The sequence below is a fragment of the Populus euphratica genome, unplaced genomic scaffold (assembly GCF_000495115.2).
Source record: "Populus euphratica unplaced genomic scaffold, PopEup_1.0 scaffold414.1, whole genome shotgun sequence".
In the NCBI taxonomy this organism is placed as follows: domain Eukaryota; kingdom Viridiplantae; phylum Streptophyta; class Magnoliopsida; order Malpighiales; family Salicaceae; genus Populus; species Populus euphratica.
In genome coordinates this window covers 87,619-105,583 of record NW_011500038.1, presented here as the reverse complement: position 1 = coordinate 105,583, position 17,965 = coordinate 87,619, and the positions used below count along the sequence as shown (strand labels likewise).

General features: G+C 31.3%; 2 protein-coding genes across 5 annotated transcripts; one reads left to right on the top strand and one right to left on the bottom strand.

Moving 5' to 3' along the window:
- The first annotated feature begins 4,748 nt into the window (after positions 1-4,748).
- Positions 4,749-8,472, top strand: ZAP1 (zinc-dependent activator protein-1). 3 transcript variants are annotated; one of them, XM_011050655.1, is made up of 6 exons: positions 4,749-5,099; positions 5,272-5,347; positions 6,241-6,915; positions 7,016-7,163; positions 7,243-7,401; positions 7,612-8,472. In XM_011050655.1, the coding sequence occupies exons 3-6, from the start codon at positions 6,336-6,338 to the stop codon at positions 8,183-8,185; spliced, it is 1,461 nt and encodes a 486-aa protein (XP_011048957.1). In that variant the 5' UTR covers positions 4,749-5,099; positions 5,272-5,347; positions 6,241-6,335; the 3' UTR covers positions 8,186-8,472. The 3 variants fall into 3 exon arrangements, with proteins under 3 accessions (XP_011048957.1, XP_011048958.1, XP_011048960.1); XM_011050656.1 differs by having other exon boundaries at positions 5,265-5,347; XM_011050658.1 differs by lacking the exon at positions 5,272-5,347.
- A 499-nt stretch (positions 8,473-8,971) lies between these two features.
- LOC105142832 (scarecrow-like transcription factor PAT1) lies at positions 8,972-12,798 on the bottom strand. Of its 2 annotated transcripts, none has more exons than XM_011050653.1 (2): positions 12,490-12,798; positions 8,972-11,258 (listed from the first exon to the last, which is right to left on the bottom strand). In XM_011050653.1, the coding sequence occupies exon 2, from the start codon at positions 10,981-10,983 to the stop codon at positions 9,340-9,342; it is 1,644 nt and encodes a 547-aa protein (XP_011048955.1). In that variant the 5' UTR covers positions 10,984-11,258; positions 12,490-12,798; the 3' UTR covers positions 8,972-9,339. The 2 variants fall into 2 exon arrangements, with proteins under 2 accessions (XP_011048955.1, XP_011048956.1); XM_011050654.1 differs by lacking the exon at positions 12,490-12,798 and adding an exon at positions 12,290-12,463.
- Between the last annotated feature and the right edge of the window lie 5,167 nt (positions 12,799-17,965).

The following is a 17,965-nucleotide window of genomic DNA, read 5'->3' as shown; positions in this document are numbered from 1 at the left end:
GTGGAAACCTTTAAGGAAGTGGAAAACACATAGTTATAGACCAACACAAACAAACAAGTAAAGAAATATTGAGTCTAGAGGGACAAGAGAACTATATAGAGATTGGAATTTTATGGACAAAAATGTATCAATGTGGCAAGTGGTATTAAAGTGTGGTTGCTTCTGAAATTGTACGGCTTAGATTGTTGTGTCATTATATATAGAAGCAATTCAAGAAAGGCTTGCATATATTGAAGGCTTGATAGGATCGATTGAAAAGGCTGAAAATTTCTCTAGTGTTATTATTGGATTTTAAAGAATAGAAACAAAAAATTCTATAACTTGACACTGTAAAAAAAGAACTAAAAAATATAGAAAGAAAAAATCAAAAGAAAAAAAATCAATGAAAAAAAATATTAAAAAACAAAACACTAGCAAAATCAAGTGAAATTGTCAAAACTTACGAGCAAAACCAAGCGGAGATCATTATTTGATATGTGGCTCGCGTAATGCTGCGGGCCTATCATTTTTTTTTATAATAGAAAAGATATTAAGATAATGCATTTTTTTTTAAAAGAACAAAATCCAAGAATATGATCATTGACTCGAGATCAAAAGATATTAAAAACCAATAAAAAAATGGTTGAGCCAAACCTAGTAAACCCGTTGAATTTATGAGTCGAGACATAATACCAGGAAATTTAATAGGAAAAAAAAAATAAATAAACAAAGAATATTAATTTTCATAAAAAAAAACAAAAACAAAAACAACCTTCCTTCAAGTATTGCTTCAAATTAAATGTCAATAATGCAATAAATAAATTTAATTTAATAAAAAAAAAATAGGGTCAACCATTTTTTCATCAAACAAAAAATGTCAAAATGATACAAACCTTGTAAACTCGGGTAAACTCTCAAACTCACAGTCCATTAAATTCTTGATCTGGGTCAACTTAGGAGCCCAACACCTAAAAAATTAAATTCTGGAAGATAAAATCAATTAATTCAATTCAATTCAAAAAATCAAATAAAATTCCTTTGAAAAATCTAAATTTAACAAAGATCCAAAAACCCAAAAGCAAGGAGACCCATATTATTTTAAAATTGACCATAAAAATCTCATAAAAATGAACAACAATGAAAAAAAATGGTAAAGGATAGGAAAAAAAAGCTTTAAAAAAAGCAAAAAAACCACAGAAACCCATATCCATGTCAACTTAATAAAACGAAGTCAATCTCTTAAACCTGTAAACCATTAAATTTTAGATTTGAACTAAATTAAAAAGTTTAACACTAATCTAATTAAATATTGAATGATGAAATAAAAAAAAAATTAATCTAAAAAAATCTTGAAAGGTAAAAAAAATACATTAATAAAAAAAAGTAGATTTGACAAAAAAAGAAAAGAAAAAAAGAATGATGAAATTGCCAAAAACAATTGAAAATACCATATAACAAAAAAAACATTGAAAAGAATATAAACCAAATCTGATAGATAAAATATCTATTAGAGGTGAAATAAAAAAAAATCTTAATTTAATAAAGAGAACAATGGTGAAATTAGAAGAACCCCTTAATTCCATAATTGTTTTTAAATTTTAAAAAATTGTAATAAAAAAAATAATGATCAAATCTTAAGTATAACAAACTCTAGTGATTGATTCTTTTTTTTTTAAGGCCAATACAAAAATCACATAAAAGAGAATGAAAAACAAAAACAAAGGGTTGCAAGCACCACTTAAGCCAACATTGAGCTAGACGCGTTATTTATTTGTGGAGGGGACGCTAAGATGCTTGACCATCCTGTGCCCAAGATAACCCTGCACAAAGAAAGGTGAAAACAATAACAACGATCAAAGGTCAATAATTTTATGGCAAATGATAAAACCAAATAAAAAATCAATATAAAAAAATTTAGTCAATCCATGTTAACCTTATCAGCTTGCGAGATAAGGATAACCTCATAAAAAAATTGAATAAATTACAAGGCTCATAGCTCAATATGTCAATGTCAAAAGATAGAAATAAAAAACAAATTAATAAGTCAATATCAAATGATAAAAATAAAAAAAAATTCTAAAAGGGATTTTAAAAAATACTAAACAATCAATATCAAATTATAAAAATAAAAAAAAAATCTAAAAGGGATTTTAAAAAATACTAAACTCAAACTAGATAGATCATTGAAACTGGTAAATTGGGTCATGAGAATAGAATAACCTTATAAAATGAAAAAATAATCACAAAGAACAATCCTTAATTATAAAAAAAAATAAAAAAAATAAACAATGATGACCAAATCTTGCACCATAAATAATTGAAAGAAACTAATCAAGGATAATTGAAAAAAATAAAAATGAAGAAAAGGATAGAAAAAGAGTAATGAAAAAAATGAGGACCAAAATTTAAAAAAAAATGAATTAAAATTCTAAATAACAAAATCAAAAAATTAAAATAAATGCAAATGATGAAAAAACATCAATAAAAAAAGGACCAAAATGCAAAGAAAAAAACAAATTAAATTAAATATGAAAATAGATAAAATTAAAAAAAATAAACTTCAAAAAACATTGCAATCAAAGAAAATAGAAATAAAAAAAAATGAGGACCAAACCACAAAAAAAAAAAAACAAAATAAAGGACAAAACAAAATGTTTTAAGGCATGGCATGAAAACTGAGGCCTAAGAGAGAGAAATGAAGGGCAAGAGAAAAAATCTTCATCATCGTCGAACCACCACCCGCTTTGGTGAACATGTCACTTCACTTATTGCATTACATCCATACACATTGGATGAGATAACAATTTTTTTTTTTTTGCCACTATAATTATCCACATGCACCTTCAAAATAAGATAGAGGACTTTGACATGTTGAATGACACATATCAACATATTTTACTAATTTATTAATATTTTAATAAGATTAATTACAAAGAAAACATTCCAAGGGCATACCATTACGACAAAAAAAAATGGCACAAAGATAAAAATATCTTTAAAAGTCATTTTTTAAATTTGAAAAATTAAAGGTTAACTATGTAATTTTGCTATACAAAAATAATGCAAAGACAAATAAATCCCTTCCTATAAGGCCATTTTTTCTAATTGTCTAAAGGTATAGGTGTTATTTTACTGTGTAAATTAAAATAAAAGGACAAAAAAATCCTTAATAGAAGATCATTTTATTTTTATTTTTCAAATTTTAAAGACAAAAGAGTATCTTACTGTACATTATAAAGTTGAATGACAACTTTATTCTAGATTAATTCTTAAATGATATATGGATCATATAAAAAATACAAAATCATTGTTAGAGTGTTTTATTCTATAGTGATTCTCCTTACATGTTATAGTAATTCACTAAGATCTTTCAGTTTTTTTGTTAATGATTATAACAAGGAAAAAAACAAAAACATAATAAAAAGATGAACAACCTCTTTGATGTAAGTTTAATAATTTAGTGATCTCAAGATAATTAAATAATTTTACTATACTTAGAATAGTAAAAGACTAAAAAGTCTCTAAAGAGAAGTTTTATATTTTTTTTTACTTTTAAGGATAAATAAGTTATTTTACTATGTAAAAAATAAAAAGATTAATTTTTCTCCAATAAATTTGATATTGATCAATGAACTATAAGAAAAAAAAATCATATTATTCCTCAAGCAAGTTAACAAATTTTGATTGAGAATAACAAAATGATTATTTTAGTGTTCAAATTCTCAATAATATGTGTCTTGAGCAATAGTGTTTTATTAACCTTTTTTAGGTTTTTTTTATGCTTTAAGATATTCAAAAAGTTCAACATTATTCTTTATTATCTAACAATAAATAACAAAATCTAATAATGAGTATACATTTTTATTTTTTAAGTTTTAGGTTTTTAAATATTTTTAAAGGATTAAAGAAGAAAATATAACCAAAATAATTAAGAAAAAGTACAAATAAACATGAAAAACAAGTTTTCATCATATAACAAAAAAATCTAAAACAAAAAATAAATTCATTGTGGCCATTAACATATCTTATTATTCACAATTATAATGTAATTACTATTTTGCCTTTTTAAGAACAATCAAATGCTTTAGTTTTGGAGATATTATGGTATTTTCTCAAGACCCATTAGCCACTAAAGGATTAATAGGGGATATAAATATATTTTTTTAGTTTTTCAAACATAATAAAATGATCTAATTATTCTCTAAATAAAAAAAATTAAACTATCACACATGGGTATTATGCTTTTAGTTTTTTTTAAATAAAGTAAAATGACAAGTTTATCTTTTAATTAGAAAAATTAAACCATGCATCAGAGGGCCTTTTGAACTTTTCACTCAAGTTTTTCTGTTATTGAAAAAAAAAAAACATTTCATGTGATGTCTCTTAATAGAAAAACTAAATGCCCTTAGCCACCCTTCTATAATGTTTTTGAATACGTTATTACATTTTAAATGTCTCTTTTTATGAAAAATAATTAATACGGACTCGCAGCACAAAGCCACGTCTAATTCCATAACTACACGTGGATGCTGATATGAAAACTCCTTAACCATAAAGTTAATATTGAAAAATAAAATAAAATAGAAGGATGGAAATGCAAGTTTAATTATCTATAAGGGTACGAATGAAGTTTACATGTTCTACTATAGTAATTCACTAAGGGTACGAATGAAGTTTACATGTTCTAAAAAAATAAAAGAAAGGATTTATTAAAAAAAAAACATATAAAATCAACCAATGGCAACTTAAATAGACACGAACAAGAGTACAGATTCCTTTTTCTGTCGAGTAACACAGAATCATTTTCCCTTGCTGTTCTCTACTACGCAGGCTTGTATGGCCTTCTGTCTCTCTCTCTCTCTAGTAATCAGTCAGTCTGATTATTTATGGATTAGACTTTTCTTTGTTTTCTAACCTTGAACTCTCCTAAATTCTTAGCTCCGTCTCATCCCATCACGAAAAAGAAAACCTTCATCGAAACCTTGGTGGTCGCCGGTTGGTTCCGGCATGATCTACGACCCTGATTGAGCTGGGAGTCAAAATTCGAGGGTTTCGCGTGGGAGGGGGACCACCTGATTATCATCATCGTAAAGTAAAATGAAGACAAGGTTATAATTTAGGTAATTTGTATTGCTAAAGTACTATAGATGGTTTACTTTAATTATCACTGTATTTATGGCTATTTTTAATTATTATTATTTTGAATTATTTGTGAACTGATTGTTTTTTTTTTGTTAATTAATATTAATTTACTCTTTAATTGCTAATTCTTTATACTTTTTAAGTTGTCAGCTATAATTTCCACTGTTGGGAAAATGCAAGAAATTGAATTCTCGAGCCAAAAGCTACTGCTGCTGGTCTTAGCATGGTAAAATTATAATTTTTTACTGTGGACTGTCAGTTTGATTTTTATTCTGTTATCAGAATTGAAAGAATTAATTTTTGTAGAAAAAAAAAAACTGATTAAATCACATATTTTGGATCATTTTTCTTGGCAACTTAACAAGGGATATATAGATGTTTTTTTCTTGCCTTTCTTATTAATTATTGTTGGAATTTATTTATTTATTTACATGAATTATTTATTTACCATGGAAGAAGATTGCAGGCACTATAAATTGGTTATATGTTCGAAAATGCTGTGTGAGTATCCGCAAAATAAATGGTTTCCCAATTGTTTGATGTGGGGTATAGCTTTGAAACGTTGTAATCCATTACGTTATATGTGAAAGGAATTAATTGTCTTGCTTGTTGGTTGATTGAATATGTGCATCATTTGGCTTGTTTACTGCAAAGGGAGTGTTGGCGTATCTCTGCACAAGATCGTTGATTTGTTGATTTGTTAGATCGGAGTGTTATTTTACAAATAAAATGTTGATGGACATCCATTTGTGTATAATATGTGAGTATGCTTTAACTTTTATCCCAACTGCACGCACTTGAGTTCATCAGTGCGCGCGGTTGGGATAAAACACTCGAAATAAAACAACTAGAAGAACAATGGTTAAAGTGCTTGCTATTTTTATTTCTACTAGTGATTGATACTGATACAAAATCTGTATCGACATCATGCCTTAATTCTAAATCAAGTATACATGATTTTGATTACCAGCCTTCTTTTATATATATAGATTTTCTTAATTTTCCCATATCACTATGAAGAACTTTAAAATATTTTTTGTTTGAATTTTGAATTAGTTGGTCTCGGCTGTCAATTTGCAAATTCTCACTATCATTAACTTTATTTTGATGCCTCTTCAGGTATGAACAACCACCAAAATGAAGTCCGTGGTTAATTGCAGTAATGGCATCTTGAATTAATCTATTTGATTTGTTCTATAACTTCCCAAATTAAGATGGTTTCTTCAGAGGAAGTTCCAGATGAAGTTTCTCCCAAGGAGTTGCAGAAAAGACAGAGCCTAGATGATGGGACTGACACAAAACCACAGACCCATGATGTTGGAGGTCATGCTTCACAACAAGAAGGAATCCCTGCTTCATATGCCCCTGCGAAATCTTTGGAGAATACTGGGGGGCGTATATCGGAGTTAGACAAAGAAGGAAGTGTTTCTTCTATAACACCGCGGAAGGTCTCACATACCCCTGGCAGTGATCTCCGTTCCTTGCTTTCTGGTCAGGAAGGAAGGACTCCTATCATGCGGGAAAAAGTGTCAGAGGATGGATATCGCTGGCGAAAATATGGGCAGAAACTTGTTAGAGGAAATGAATTTATACGGAGCTATTACAAATGTACACATCCAAGTTGTCAAGTGAAAAAGCAATTGGAGTGCTCACATGATGGGAAGCTTGCTGATATCGTTTACATTGGTGAGCATGAGCATCCCAAACCTCAACATAACCTCCCGCAAGCTGTTGGTTGCGTCCTGTCCATTGTTGAAGAAAAACCTGATCATCTTTTATTGACTGGTGTTGAAGGTATCAGAGAAAGAATCACCATTTTGTCCATTTGTTTTGCTCTTAACCAACAGAATTTATTATGGTGTTCTTTTATTTGAATGCTAATTGATAAATGCAGAAAGTAATGAACCTCATCCGATTGAGTCAACAAATACCTCTCAGATCTCTTCTGTTACATCCAGTGAGCATGTGAATCGTGTGCAATCTGAACCAAAAAGCATAAGGGATGAGGTTGATGTAGATGATGATCAACGCACAAAACGACGGTAAGTTACTAAATGGCTATAAATTTACTCTATTGTTTCAAGCATGAGCTAACTCATTTGTTTCAAATGAACAAAATAGGAAGAAAAGTAGCTGTAATGACAGGTCTACTCCTGTAGATACACCAACTAGTGAGCCACGTCTTGTCATTCAAACAAAAAGCGAGGTCGATATTGTGAGTGATGGGTATCGATGGCGTAAATATGGGCAGAAATTGGTAAAAGGCAATCCAAATCCCAGGTAACTGTCAAATTTAACGAACTCAACAAGGTTAGACCTGGGTTTATACATTTTTAGTTTACATCCCTCCCCTCTGGTTATGAAGATATGTCAGGAGATGCCTCCTTATATTGGTAGCATATTGAATTGGTTGCTAGTCTGCACGTAGAGACAGAAATACCTAAGCTGTTTGAGTACATGCTGACTTTGTTCTTTCATCACATTATGTAGGAGCTACTACAGGTGTTCAAGTCCTGGATGTCCAGTAAAGAAACATGTAGAGAGGGCATCTCATGACCCAAAATTGGTTATAACCAGTTATGAGGGACAACATGATCACGATATGCCTCCTTCCAGGACTATCACTCATAACACAACTGGTCTCAACACTTGTACAACTACCATCCAGAATGGCGAGTTAGGTACAAACTCAGGAGAAAGCAATGCCATTTCCCTTGAAATGGTTGCGTATAATAGTTCAGATTCCAACATCAAATTGGAGGAGAAACTGAGTTTCGAGACAAGAAATAAATGGAAAGAAAGTAATTCAGGCCATGAAAGTAAATCATGTGAGCAGCAGACTGGCAACACAAATGCCACTAAAGTAAGTGGTGCTGCTAACCTTGATATTGTTGTCAATACCAGTCCTGTGTTAGCAGGTAGATCGACTGAGCAACATGATGGTGAGTCAAGAATTGAGCCAAAAGAAAACAGTGCTGCTTGTGGTGTCCATAATATTACCCCAGGTCCAGAGAGTAATCCAAATGAACAGCACGTACTAAATTCAGAGCCTGTCCAAAGCTAATTGAAACAGATTGATTTTTAGCAGGCAGGAGGGAAACGACCTCCTGATGTATAAATTACTCCTATAGGTTAATTTATCATAAAATCTGTAGAGTTCCGCAGGAAGTATCTAGCATGCAACTTAATGTTTTGTTAACAGCGTCTTGCATCCGTTGTTTTGTTGATTAGATGTAAAACCATTTGAATTTGGTAAAGAGAAGGTGTTCCCAAACTCTTACAATTCCTGGAACTAGTTTGGTGTGCTATATCTGCCTTATTATATGGTCCCGAGCAGGCATGTTTGTGGCACTGAAGCATTTACTTTACTACATTTTAGTTCAGCCAGCCGCCTCTACCCTTAGAAGAAAGCGCTTGTCTAACTGTAAACTTGTTAATAGTTTTCGCAGAGCAGCCAATATTTCATCCTAAGCGTGCCTCAAGCCTTTAGACGGCAGGTGCTATTTGTTTCCCCCTTTTTTTCGACAAACGCCTCTCATACCACATAAATATCAGATCCAAGTAAATTGCTTAGGCTATCGGGAGGGTTATGAATCCAATTTGGAGGAAGAGCTGGTTCTAACAGCCTAAGCTATCTAATCTGGCAACATGATTTGCCTGCCTTCATACAAATGCAACAGTGATGCTAAGCATGCTATGAAGCTGGTGTTTTATATCCACGACAATAGGGGCTATCTCCCTATCAGTAACAGAGGTAGATTCTTTGATTGCTGGCTCGATCGCAGCAGCGTCAGATTCCAAGGTTGTTGCTGAGGATAGGAACTCGAAGTCAAGACACGAGCAATGCAAATAGCTTAATTATTCTTAGACTGATTCATATTGAAAAAAAATCCACAATTTCATTAGGAAACCAGAATGGCCAGAGATCCAGAGGGTGAACCTTCGGAATCAGAATACCTAATGCTCTGAGAAAGTGAACATATTCTAACCGCAAAGCACCAAGACTTGGTTCTCCCAAGGCCAGGAAAAGCTAAAAAGTTCAAAGCATTGAGCTGCTGATTCAAAAAAGGAAAAAAAAAAAAAAACAGAGAGGGCAACTTAAGAGTTTCAGAAGCCTAGTACACAGCTGAAACCACTGCCTTCTTCTTAGTACCCTTGCGGTTCTACCTCATCTAGTTGCCTGCTTTCCTAAATGAGAGCGAAATCAGCATGCAGTTTTCACTTCCATGCACAAGATGCCACCAAATCTCTGTTCATCCAGCCAAGATAAAGAGCACCATCTCTTTCTTGAAGCCTGTATCTATCAGAATAGTTCTCTAGCAGTGTTTTGATGGTAGCATTCACCAAGGTGCTTAATGGGTATGGAGTAAACCCAGCCATTGTGAATCGCGATCTCCACTTCCCAAGAAGCTCGTGTCTTTCCACCCTCTCAGTTCCCTCGCATGCTATTATGTTAACAACATCCCTTGCCAGGCAATGCTGTTCTACATTGATCCGTTCCTTGTGGTCTCTTGGAAGGGTCACATCAATGGATTCAAACATAGCAGTATAATAGTTTAGTGTCTCGAGGAACCGAGGGAAGAATGCAGCAGTATTCGTGTTAGATTCCTGCTCAACAAGGGTGACCACCTTTGGAGACAAGCTTTTAACTAGCCTCAGCACCCGATCTCGGTGATTCTGTGTGCTGACACTCTCATCAGGCATGTGGTGAAGTACAAATGCAAAGTTCACTGCTAGAGCCTCCCCGCGTCGAACACCAAGGTTTTCTATCCGAACCTCACAGCCAGACATGGCAGCAGCATGAAACTCAAATGGCACCTTAAATGATTCAGCAAGCTTAGATAGCCTTTTTCCCACTATACTCAGTCCTCCTCCACGAGCATATGCTGATGTGGAATCATCAATACCTGTAATGCGGATGTGGGGTGGCCCACCAGGCCTTGCTGCAAAGGCCTGGATTAGACTGATCCACTGACTCCCCTGACCAATTTGAAAATCAATTATATGAACCCTGTTTTCATCCTTCAAGGCTTCTGCAATGGCACCATTTGCAGACATGTACCCAAATTTGAAATAGGCACAAACCTCATAAAGAATGTGCATGTAAGACAGCATCTCGGAACTTGCTGGTTCTTTGCATCTTAAAGCTTTGCAGATGGAACTCCCTGAGGAGGCCAGGCGTGCAACAAGCCCTTCCAACATGTACGCTCCCAATCTTTGAATTGGTTCACCAGAAACTGAGACCATCTGGCGTAACTTGTCCATCAAGCACTGTGCCATTAACAGATCATTATCTGACACTGCTTTTGCGCAGGCAATAAGGACTTGTTTTAGGTCCCCTCTAGAAATCACATCCATTATTTGTCTCCAGCTATCCATTTCCAGTGACTCAATGTTTGTCCCACTCTCAAGTGCATTTTCAATGCTGTCAATAATATCAGAATCAGGCCCAAACATCACAGTTTCTAATTCTCTCAACTTGTGCCTGAAATCATGGGCATCATCAGTTATGCAGGAGCCACTTAATGGAGAACCACTGGCATTGTCAGGGGAATGACGTGGCTCAAGTGAATATGACTGAGATTCTTGCTGTGACAATGGGCTTCCATTTGGTGAGAAACTGACAGTTGATGGGGAGTTGTAAGCAGCATAGCTGCCATTTGCTGAAGATGACTCCAGCGTGCAGTAGTGCTCATGGGAGTTTGGAATAGTGAAGGGGGTTCCTTGGGTGCTGCCACTGGAGTATATCTGGCGGTCTAAAGTTCTGGACTGAGGCTTGCAGTAGGCTTCAACCTCTTGCATCGGTTGATAGAGAAATCTGCTGGACATGCCCGAACCTCTGAGTTGTTTCGATGCTTGCATTGAATTCTTAACCAGCCTGCCTGATTCCTTAAATAAAATTAGAAACAATCCAAGTAATCTTTTCTTTCACGATTCAGAACTTCACTGAACACCAGTCACCAAAACATGGAACGATATTAGAATGCCTTGGCTTTCAAGACAGAAGCCTTTGAATTCCTCTGATAGATCAGCTAAACGATCCTTGTGACAACACCAATACAATCACAATGTAATCCTTTAACTAGATTTCTGTAGGACACCCACTCAGCAGCAGAACACAGAAGTACCAGCATAATCTGCAAAAGAAAAGAAAATATTTATTATTAACTTGCGCATAAAAGAATAAAAATCACAATAAATCCAATGACAGCATTTTGTACACAGACAAAAGTAAAAGAACAGGAGGCAATTCCAGCTTCATAAATTCCATACCCAGAGAAAACTATTCTCTCATCTTACAGAGACAAAAATAATACATATCTACAGCACATGGGAAATACAATACATGAATATAAAAGAAAGTTTGCAAACCAGAGAACCAGTTGGTCAACAAAAAATGATGGTTCAAATGCTTAAGATAGTTTATAGAAGCCTCCCAGAAATAGCATGAATTTTGTAAATTGAAACCTTCTCCTTTACCTTTCATTTGCTCTCGAAGCAGCAAGTTATTTTCTCTTTTCTTTTTCTTATTGTGGCATCCCAAGGATTGACAAGGAAACACGCCAAATTACCTATGTCTACATGACCTACCCCATTTTTTCTGGATTCAAACTAAACGTATATACCAAGGCAAGACTTCAATGTTAGAAGTCATTCAAGGCAGCTTGGAAAAGAAACCATGAGAAGCAAAACTCCAATTCCAGTAGAGTCAAAAATAGTTTTTTCCCCAGAAGTTTCTCGCCACTGATCAGAATACAAGTTTCTGTGACATACATAAACCTTAATGAAAACAACAAGTAATATTGGAAGGTACATGGCATCTGATAAAGCAAAAGTAAATTCTCATTATTACAAACAATGTTTTTTCAACCAACAGATCATCAAAGTGCTTGAATGTAGGCTTGAAAGAAAAGGTTCACTAAAAACATTCTCTATCACAAGACGACAATTGCACTCCACCAATATGAAATGCAGGTTAAGTAATCATGAATACTTTCATTTCTTGAATTAAACATAAATTCTTAAGAAAAAAAAGATACAAGACACTGCCATTTCAAAATGAGAGCACATTTCATGGCCAAACTAAACCAGAATTTAAATTTTCAATAAATCAAAGCAACAAAATCTGTCAACTAAAGAAATTTAGAAGCTTGTAATGAAATCCCACCATCGGGAGATCCAAAACCAACCCATTTGTAGTTTCATTGAGTCATCCATGGAAGCTCAATCAAGCCAAAAGGATAATAAATCTTAAACAGCAAATAGTTCCATAAAAAACAAAGGATTTCAAGGAGGCAGGGGAACGAATTTTCATGGTGGGCATCATTGTCACTTTCAAGAAACAAAATAAATTGTTCAGACACCCACCTTGTTTTGAGGAATCTCCAAGTTCTTTTGGTGTTTCACTAAAAACCAGAGGTTTTTAATAGAGGGAGTGCGGACAAACAAGGGAGAGAGCCGAGTTATCTTCTTAAGATCATTGCCAGACCAAAGTGCTGTCACTGTTAGCACTCTAGCATTGTATTATAATAAAATAATCGAAAAAAGCTTTGGAGTCAGCATGAGCCCTTTAATTATTCTAAAACTACATTTCTACCACTGATGTGTATGAGAAGTCTATTACTGTAGTTTAATCTTAGCCGAAGCATGACACCGCCGATTCGGAATTTAGCTTGAATGTTTTGTTTATTAAAATAATATTCTTTCAGATTTTGTTTCAAGAAAACAGTAAACCAGACAGCCATATCCGCCATACCGCGGATCAGAGATTTTTTTTTAGGCAATGCCAAAAAAAAAAAAAAAGAGTGTAGACATTAGTATTTAGTAGTCTTGCGGATCAGAGATTTTTTTTAGGCAATGCCACAAAAAAAAAAAAAAAGAGTGTAGACTTTACTAGAAAGCTAAGATCGTGTAACAAAAAATAAATGTGTTAACCAAGAAATATAAACATTAAAAAATGTTTTTTAAACAATATTCCTTATTTAATTAAACCAAAATTAATAATAATTATTAAGATAATATTTTTTAGTGTAATATTGAGATAATTATTTATTAAATCAACTTCAATCAACTCTGATTAATTAATATATATGTAATTTGGATAATAATTTGGATAACCACAATTCGCTAATTTTTAACTTCAATCAACTCTGATTAATCAATATATATGTAATTTGGATAACCACAATTCGCTAATTTAATTAACTTTTATCCTTTTCTTTTTCACTTCTGATTGGCTTTTAATGATTTCAAGTTGTATTAAATTCAAGATTAAATTGAAAAATTATTGTACAAATAAGAATTAAATTAAAGAAATAAGGTATGAGCTCAAGTAGAAAAAAAAATTGAAACCTAATTAAAAAACTATTATAAATTAAAAAGAAACCTAATTAAAAAACTATTATAAATTAAGGGATGAAAATAAAAAAAAAAAAAAAAAAGATGCATGCATTACACATACCTTGTTGGCACAACACATACGGGTTCCTCTAACCATTAATGCCATATTTCTTAATGTTGTTGGGATCAAGAGAATAATCTTTCTCGTAATATTGTAACCTATAAATGCCCAATGTGTCTATGGCAGCTAGTTTTTTTTTTTCTTCTTTTTTATAAAAAGAATTTTTGTTTTAAATCAAGATCAATTTCAACTTCTATATTTGTAATTATTTGTCAAATGAAAAATATAAAGTAATTTTTTTAAATTGAGTGTTAACTTAGCACCTGGATGTTAACATGATATAATAAAAACCTGATAATAAGTTAATTGAAGAAGACTATAAAGCAAACTCTGAAAAAAAAAATTATAAAAAAAAATAAAATTATAGCTACGCCAAAAAAAAACCAAAAAAAATCCAAACAATCATTTCATAGTAGAAAAAACACTAAAACACCCAAAACAATAAATCACCCATTACAATTAATTTTTAGTTGATGTTCAATCAACTCCCAAGTTTTAAATCAAGTCAAATCTCATTAAAAATAAAAAATATCCTTTGATTTTCTCGAAAACTAGAGTTAAAAAAGGAGAACTTGAACTTTTTATTCAAATGGAATATCTCTTCATTTATAAAAATTGTAAAGCTAGTTTTCTAGTTTATCAATTTTGTATTAAGTTTAATGTTTTAAATATTTTCATAATTTTTCTAAACAAGTTTTGTATTGTTTTTCAAATGAAGAAAAGACATTAACGATATAAATTTTTCTTTTATATATAGGCATTTTTTAACATTGTAAGATATTAAACATTTTTCTATTTTTATAGTTAGTGTCATAAATTATTTTTTATTATAAATCTAATATCAAGATATTTTTTGGGGTTAACAATATAATCTTTTAATGACAATTTTTAATTTAAATAACATAAAATTCATATTTTATGATTAAATTATCACAAATACAAAATATTAAGATGATTATTATAAATTGTACTTTTGATTTTTATAAAAAAAATATAGTTGTAATATTGATGCCTATCTTTTCTTTTCTTTTTTTGTAATATCATCTTTGTTCGCAATAAATGAATTTTTTTTTTAAATTCTCATTAGAAAAAGAAATATGCAAAAGGAAAAGAAAACCAAAAATAGAAAATAGAAAAGGAAAATATTTTTCTTTTAGTGGACAGACCCTTGAATTTTCTACTCGTCCTCTAATGCATCTCACCAAAATGTAACTTTAATTCACTTCTTAAATTAGAAGAAATTCAATTTTTATTAAAATAAAAAACTTTTTAAAATATTTGTACAATTTAATGAATAAGCTTTTTTTTTCCTTTGTTTAAAAAATAAAATATAAATAAAATAATATTTTTATTTCAATAGTAATAGCATGCTTGAAATAGTTTTTTCACATCAAAATTCAAAAAAAAAATCAATTAAAGTTTAAGTAGGTTATTTATAACCATACTCATGTTCCTAATAAAATAATCTTAATCACTTCTCAAATAGACTAGCCTTCAAGATTAGTTGAGTAACTATAAAATATATAGTTTTTATTTTATAAAATGAATATATAAATAGATTGATTATATACTAGACAAGAAATATTGTCTTTTATATCTATAAATATAAGATAAAACTCTTACCACACTTAAGTTGGTGGAACCGGAGCTTGTCTTATATTTTTAAAATTTTTATTTTTTATATATTTATAAATTGTTTTGATACGTTGATATTAAAAATAAATTTAAAAAATAAAAAAATTATTTAGATATATTTTCAACTCAAAAATATTTAAAAAAACAACTTTTAACGTAACACCAAATCAATAAAATATATTATCTTTTTAAAATCTCAGTGATGAAACTTGGACTTAAAACCTTTTTTTATTATTTTTTAATCATTTAAATCAGTATTGAATTAGCCACCTAACATTTAATAAACAGAAAATAAAGCATTTTAGAGGAAGCATCATCAGGCCAAGATCCACAAGATCACCTTGAGAAAAAAAAAAATTATTAAATAAGCTTTACTAATTCTTTAATCAAGTCTTTGTTTCCTAGTGGTTGATTGATCCACATCAACATTCCCACCCCCACAAGTAATCAAAGCATGAGATTGCATTTGGTGGATCAATTTTGGAAAGAAAATCTGTCATTATCGTTATTTGTTTATTTTAATTTGCATAAAAAATTGGTTATTTAGTCAAATAAAACAATTATACAGTGATCGCAAAGCTGTAAAATTAAGAATATATTTCGTGTTGTAATTATTTTTTAAAATATTTTTTTGATTTAAAATACTTTGAAATAATAATTTTTTTATTTTTTTAAATTTATTTTTAACCTTAATACATCATAACCATTTAAATAATTTTAAATATTTTAAAAAACCCTTTCCAACCACAAAAATAAATAACCCGGAAAAAAAAAAAAAAACCACCACCCAACGAAATTTGTTCATGGGAGTGGAGGGAGATTGGGGCAATCATGGTAATTCCTGCGGAAATCAAAGGTTATTCGGAGAAAGAGAGGGGGGGGGCAGGGACCCACACGATGAGTAGCTAACGTTAAAGGCAAAATAGATCACAGATGACGTGGAAGCAGTGCCTTACACTTCAGCTAAGAACAACATGCGTCCTTTTTTGAGTTCCTTTTTGTTAGTTTCATTCATATTATGCTTCTCCTCCTCCTTTTTATCTTTTTTAATTTCTAGTGTTACAGTGTCTTCTAATCTTTCAGATCAGACATTAAAAAAATAAAATAAAAACTAACATCACACATAAAATAGACATTATTTAGAAGTTCTTTCTATTATTATTATTATTATTATTATTATTATTAAAAAGGACATAAATCCTTTATCCCCTTTTAGACATGACAAGCTATCCTAAAAATTCTTAACTTGAAGTAAATTTAATCCGAGGATGTTAAGAACAAATAATAATAATGTTTTTTTCTTTCAAAACTCATTGTCAAAGAGATATGGAGGATGTGTTTAATATTGTATTTTAAAAGAAATTTGATTATTTTACTTTGAATTAATATATTTTAAATATTTTTAAATTATTTTAATATTTATATTTTTTAAATAAAAAATATTTTAAAAAATAACAATAATCATGCTTTTAAACATCCCGAAACATCTCTACAGAGACAAGCAATCTTCGTTGTTTCTCTTTTTTGCTAGGCTGAGAGATCTTCCTTTCTATGAGACATGTTAATCCAAGCGATTCCTCCTTAAAAAATGTTCTATGGGAATCGGATGTGCAAAACAATCAGTAAAAGAAGGAATAGCTTGTCCCCTCCAAAGCGAGGGCCTCTCTCTATGCCCACTTGGATTTTGTGTTTATCTCTTTTGTACGAATCCTTGAGAAAGAAACAATAATCTACAGTAAATGATCGGGCTAGGCTGTTTGATCCCAAAAAAAACAGATTATTTCCTAGCAAATGGTTTAATGTCTGTCTTTATCAGCCTGTTTTTCCTTTTCTTTTTGCTTTTCAGATTAAACACGATTCCACTACAAGAAAAAAGAAAATTACAAGCTATATATATATATATATATATATATATATCAGATCAAATAAGAATCATCATAATCCTCTACTGTGGTCGTAATTAATTATACATGCAGCAGTTTCGCATTGATTCAAGCCTTTCCACAGCCGTGTATCTTGGACTAAAGTATCCGTGCTTCATCTTGGTCTTGATGTTCTCTTGAAACAAGTTTCCCATCACAAATAGAGGACCTTTTCTATGCTTAAATTAATAGCTATAAGAGGGAAATAATATCCATACTTAAGTTAATAATTATAAGAGGGGAATAATATGTAAAAATGTATTTATGTTTGGATCCGAGCTTTATCCCTTAAATGTATTTAAGTTAATAATTAAACGCAAGTAACTTGTAAAATAAATTGTCATGTTATTGGTGAAAAAGATTGATATTACAAGAAATATTGAAATCCCTCAACGAGACAGGTTGACAGAAGATAGCTATTGATGAAAGAAATGTCAGCACACTTATGAAAGAGATAACCCATTGATGATAAAGATAGCAGCACACTGAGAGGGTGCCTGACTAGACAGTAAGGTGTGTGTGGCAGTCACTAAGCTTCTTGAAATTTTGCATGGAATTGAATTCCTTCGCTGAGTTGCTAGGAAGAGGCCTCACTTATGGAGGACTTGAAAGTTGGAATGGACACCCATCTTCCCGTTTTGGGGGGCAGATTCGAATGCAAGGCCATTGGTCTCTCTCTCTCTCTTTTTCAAAAAAAAAAAAAGTTTTTGTCAAAGAAAAACAACAGTGTTCGTTATTCGACAAAGTCTACAAAATCAGTCATTGACAATTAAATCAACTGCAAATTTTCTTTTTCTTTGTTATACATTTGTATTTGGATTGGACC

What these genes read in the sequence shown, in the direction of transcription:
- ZAP1 (XM_011050658.1), top strand. Translation starts at nt 6,336, where the DNA reads ATGGTTTCTTCAGAGGAAGTTCCAGATGAAGTTTCTCCCAAGGAGTTG. An exon ending in GATCAACGCACAAAACGACG is followed by an intron (nt 7,164 to 7,242) that starts GTAAGTTACTAA and finishes TGAACAAAATAG; the next exon opens with GAAGAAAAGTAGCTGTAATG. An exon ending in AAAGGCAATCCAAATCCCAG is followed by an intron (nt 7,402 to 7,611) that starts GTAACTGTCAAA and finishes CACATTATGTAG; the next exon opens with GAGCTACTACAGGTGTTCAA.
- LOC105142832 (XM_011050653.1), bottom strand. Translation starts at nt 10,983, where the DNA reads ATGCAAGCATCGAAACAACTCAGAGGTTCGGGCATGTCCAGCAGATTT.